Source organism: Poecilia formosa, unplaced genomic scaffold (assembly GCF_000485575.1).
Source record: "Poecilia formosa unplaced genomic scaffold, Poecilia_formosa-5.1.2 Scaffold404, whole genome shotgun sequence".
Lineage (NCBI taxonomy): Eukaryota > Metazoa > Chordata > Actinopteri > Cyprinodontiformes > Poeciliidae > Poecilia > Poecilia formosa.
In genome coordinates, this window is record NW_006800343.1 from 445,343 (window position 1) to 450,465 (window position 5,123).

Sequence of the window (5,123 nt, forward strand, 5' to 3'; positions counted from 1 at the left end):
GGTTAGCGCGGCGCCCCGCATACAGAGACTTTAGCCCGCGGTAATCAGGAGTCCGACTCCCGTCCTCCATTCGCTGGGCCCCCTTACAGTCAGATTGCTGTTAAATAAATTAGTGCCGAAAAAATCCTAAAAAGACTACTGGAGTAATGTGCGACAACGCGTCATGACGTCAGGCTTTTTGATCCATCCAACTGATCAGCGTCTCTTGTAAAGAAAAGGTTTGACTACATCTGGAAACTAAGTCCAAGCTTCATCCTGAGGGTCTGATGGAGGCGATGTCTGCCGCCGTCTGCATGTCGGTTCAGAGAGCCGCTGCTGATCAGCGGAGCATCGGGAGGAGGAGCAGCAGGAAGCAGCGTTTAATTCAACTGTAACCAAACGGGATCCGTTCATAATAAGTTTGGTTTGTGATGTTCCAAAAGCACCAGTGGTCAGTGTGATAATTTGACTCCTAAATGTGCAGCTATCCAGAGATCATCAGCATCAGTCGGTGTTTGGAAAAACAAAACAAAAGTCAGACCCGACTTTGTGCAACGAGCTTTTCTCCGCCGCTCACGAAGAATGATCCGTTTATTGCTCTTTAATTCCTCATAACAGACTGAGTAAAAGCGGGAGGCGGGTCAATATTAGCCGTGAATTTAGCTGATAAAGCCTCCAAGTAGTTGTGAAGCGGTTTGCGCTTACGTCACTATGACGTCACCGCGACTAGTCGACATCGACTCGACTATAATTTAGTCGACCTTAAAAAATATGTAGTCGTTCAACCCCTAGGCCATTTACTATTTAAAGTAAAAAAAGTTTTTGGTTAATAAAAATATATCCTAATGTTTCAATTATTTATATTATCAGTTATAATTTAATTAATTAACAAGGAAAACCGCAGAAAATTAAAAGCTTAGTTTTCCAGACAGTAGTGGTTATTTGGTTTTGACTTAAACTGCTTTCCATAATCTTTAAGGCAGTTCCTGCTCAGACGGAGGCCGCACATCGCTGCTCACCATAAAGATCTAATCTTTCCGTTTTCTGTGAAAGAGACGCCAAAACTGGAAATAAAACTGAGAATTGAAGAAGTTTCTAAGACTCACATCACGTTGTGATAGTTATGAAGAGAACAGATAAATTTTTATTTAGAGTTGAATAAAGCAGCGTTTCTGTTGGGCTGACCTGGATCAGGGCAGTCGGAGGACAAACCCAGCTGATCGGACAGAGCTGGATCTAGAAGCTGAAGCTGCTGGATCATCATTTCACAGGCTCTGCTTCCTTTCCTCATCACAGCATCTATGGTGCTACTGGCTCTGGCTTGGTTCTTTACCAGTATGTCCCGTTTCTCCAGACGATTAAAGACTCCCTCAGTCTCAAGGCCATCGAGGAGCTGAGTCAGGATTTCCTCAGAAACTCTCCTCACAAACTCACTGCGAACTTTCAAAAGCTTTTCCTCTGCAGGCAGAAATCAAGAGACAGACGGGATTTATTCAATCTGAAACCTCCGAGAAAATGAACATGTTGCTCCCTGCAGAGATTCCCTCAGTCTGCTGGGATCAACCTGATCTGCTGCTGCATCGTGTCTGAGTGACCAACACCTGATTCTGTCTACATGTGATCCACTGAAGCATCTGATCTGCAGAGGAAGATCAATAAAGGAGAAACCTTCTGAATGCATGATTCTAGGATATTCTGACATCCTAATTTTATTGGTGAAATTATCGACTGATCAACACATTTTCTTCCCTCAACCCTAACCAAAGAGTCTTCAGTCCCTCTCTAACCTCTAAGACCTCAGTGCATAAAATGCACAGCAAATATATCAGAGTTTACCAGCAGAGTTTCACTGCGTAACTTAAAGCATGGATGTGCATCAGGAAAACTGCAGTAACAAAAACAACTTAGATAGGTTTTACATCTCTACCGTAAAAATCTATTTACACAACCAGGAAAACAATCGATGCTCTTCTGATCTTCCTCCACCACCTCCAGATCTGTTCACTGGTAAAATATGGCAGCAAAGTACAATTTACCGAGTCTGGCAGAACCGGCCAAATGAGGTCCAAACCTAAACTACTTGGGTTAAAAGAGAAACAGAAACACAGGATAAAGAAATACTTTCTGATTCTGGAGGCATCGATGGAATCAGACCTTCAGGAATGTATCAGTCATATGACCAGCTGTGGTTTAACAGGAAACGTCACTGAACAAAACAACATTAAGTCGGTAAACTCTGAGGCTGTGGTTCACCACATACAAGCAACATGAGCTGTGATTGGCTCATTTCTGGCTCTGTGGTCAGACAGAATTAAACTCCAGAGAAATATAAATATTTCATGACGTCTCCCAGTTACACACCAGATATTCAATAACCTGATAAAACCCAGTTTATGATTTAAAGGTTTCAGGTTCTGATCACGTACCGAAGTCCTGCTGCTTCTCTTCAACACGCTGTGCCATCTTTCTCTGGAAAACACAAAGCATTCATCATGTTTCACACTTTATGCACAAAATAATTCGTTTTAATGAGGCCAGAATGGAAACTAAGAATACTGAATCAGAAATGGAAAATACTAATTTAAACCACATTATATTCATCACACATCCTTGTTCTTGTATCAGTTTGAAAACTTTGACTTCAATTCATTTTAGAAACTATAAACTGAATATAAATATATTCCTAACACTAACCTGAACAGACACACATCACCTGCAGACCACAAACTAAGGTTTAGTCACCATAAGGACCATTGGTTCACACACACACACACACACACACACACACACACACAATTTCAATATGAAAACAGACTTGATCCATAAAACCTGATAAACAATAATTTATCTTTTTTTTTTACAGGGTCCAAAGTTCCTGTTAAGGCTCAGCATCGGCTGTTAATCATTCTAGGATCTGATTTCCTTCAAGCTGAATTGAAAATATCTTCATCTTTGTATCCTGCTTGTTGCCAGCTGCGACCAGCAGGGGGCAGCACCAGCTAGCAGTGCTACAGGAAGCCGTTTGTCCTGCAGACAGAAGAAGCTTCTCCGCTCTCCGTCTCCACCATGGTTGGATTTTCTGATCAGTTTCTCCTGATTTCATCACACCTGACTCACCTGAGGCTCCGCCCCTTTACAATTATTACTCAATGAAAAAAAAAAAACCTTTAAAGTTTTGTGAGAACCGCCGCCTCAGTTCACTCACCTGCTCCTGTAATTCCACAGGTGAACACCAGATGGCGCTGTTGGATAACTGTTTTGACATCATGTTTGTTCATTTTCGTTTCTTTTTCATTTATTAAGTAACGATTGTTAAAATCGTTACTTAATAAATGAGCATCAGTTTTAAAAAGAAGGAAAAACTGCAGCCAGAAGCAGAACCGTTTGGGTCAAAGGTCAAAACCCTGCCGCCAACCCAAAGAGCAGAAGCTGCAGTCAATCCAAAGAGGCTCTCAGTTCATTTCTGTTACAAACCCAAACATTTAACATTTATATTGAGGGACAAAAAGATTTTTAATTCACCTGGAACTCAGATTTTCCTAATTAAAACAGATTCAGACAGAAAGCAGAACATGAATATTTAAATCATCAGTCATTAAAACCTGAAATACATTAACAGCTTTATACCAGCAACCAGGGTCGCAACTACATATCATTCAGGTGGATTCATGTGATTTATGAATCTTCATAAATCACATGAATGGTTTCTGAATGTTGGTCCTGGAGGCATTTTTAACGGTTCTGGTGGGTTTTACATGTTAACTCAGTTAAATGGGTCTAAATAACAGCAGTGGGTGGGGATGATCTGTTTACGTACTGTAGGGGGCGCTGTGTCATTTCACCAGACCCACAATCATTGATAAATGTTTGGGAATCGATTAATATAAAATCAGCCCTCTGCTGCCACGTGGTGGTCAGACTGAGGTACTGCTGCTGAGACCAGAAAAATAAAACAAACTATATCAGAATGATGTTTTTTTTTTTTTTTTTCATTTAAAGGTAAATTCATATTGAAACATTTTCCACCCCATGACCAGGAACCCAGATCTCTTAACTGGGACACAAACAGTGAGAACCAACTGGAACCAGTTTGACCCAGTTAGAAAACTGGAGTTTAAAATATTCATTACTGTGAGCAAAATTAGTTTGTTGTTACAGATGAAAACAAAAAGAAAACTGATGAAACTACAGAAATCAGATGATGCAGCTCTGCAGCATGAACCAGAACCAGGCCAAGTTCAAGTTCTGGTTCTGGTTCTGTCCAAACACAGAAAACCAGCTCAGGACTCTGAGAGGGAAACTAGAAGAATGTGAAGTTAAACTCACCCTGATCCGGATCGTTGGCTCTGTTCACACAGAGTCTGAGCGAACTGCAAACTGGACCCGTTTGCTGGTCTTATACCTGACCCACCTGAGGCTCCGCCCCCCTGACAGGACAGGTGTGAACAAGATGGAAAGGTGAGATCACTTCCTGTTTCCATGAATAACTGCAAATGAATTAAGCCGTAACAGAGCAGAGCCAATGAGAGAAGAATGAATCTAACTTTGTTCTGTTATAAACTGATAAAATGATCCTGATTGTTTAACAGAAACATATCTGAAGTAAATCAAACATTTATGCTAATGAATAAGTTTAGTTAAATTATTTGTGATTTTTGCAGTGATTAGAAGTTAAAGGACGTTTGAACAAAGTAAATCTGTGTTTAAATCATGAATCTTTAAGCAGTAGATTTTATTAAATAAATCTGTGTGGTGACTGAAACTGACTGTTATATAAGTTTACATTATAAATAGAATAATTCTGAAGTGATATAAGTCGGTTCAGACTGGAGGAGATGCAGACGGATCTTATCAGCATCCAGGCCCAGTCGGGCATCAACCTGATCGTTTCACCCTGAGCCGCCGCCGCAGACACCGCTTTCAGTCAGACTATAAGTTTAATGAGAAATGTAACATCTGCTATTTTTAGCTTTTATTTAACAGCTTCCAGCTTTATTGTACCGAACTGTTGCCAGATCACCTGATTCAGAAATGATACAGAAAACTTGTTTTCTCTGTTTTACCTGCAACAAGCTGATCTGTCTGATCAGATCTGAAAGATTTTACAGGTGGAGACTCATTTTTAGCATTTTTAGCATTTTTAG

The 5,123-nt window shown here is 40.5% G+C and overlaps 1 protein-coding gene across 1 annotated transcript in view; it reads right to left on the minus strand.

Moving 5' to 3' along the window:
- The window catches only part of LOC103154880 (protein NLRC3-like), a 13,384-nt gene extending 9,060 nt beyond the window's left edge, over positions 1-4,324 (minus strand). The window contains exons 1-3 of the mRNA XM_007576320.2: positions 4,306-4,324; positions 2,406-2,448; positions 1,165-1,437 (exon numbers count right to left, since the gene is read on the minus strand). Of these exons, the coding sequence (XP_007576382.2) occupies positions 1,165-1,437; positions 2,406-2,442 (310 nt within the window). The 5' untranslated portion in view covers positions 2,443-2,448; positions 4,306-4,324. The remainder of the gene's footprint in view (positions 1-1,164; positions 1,438-2,405; positions 2,449-4,305) is intronic.
- Positions 4,325-5,123: the final 799 nt, after the last annotated feature.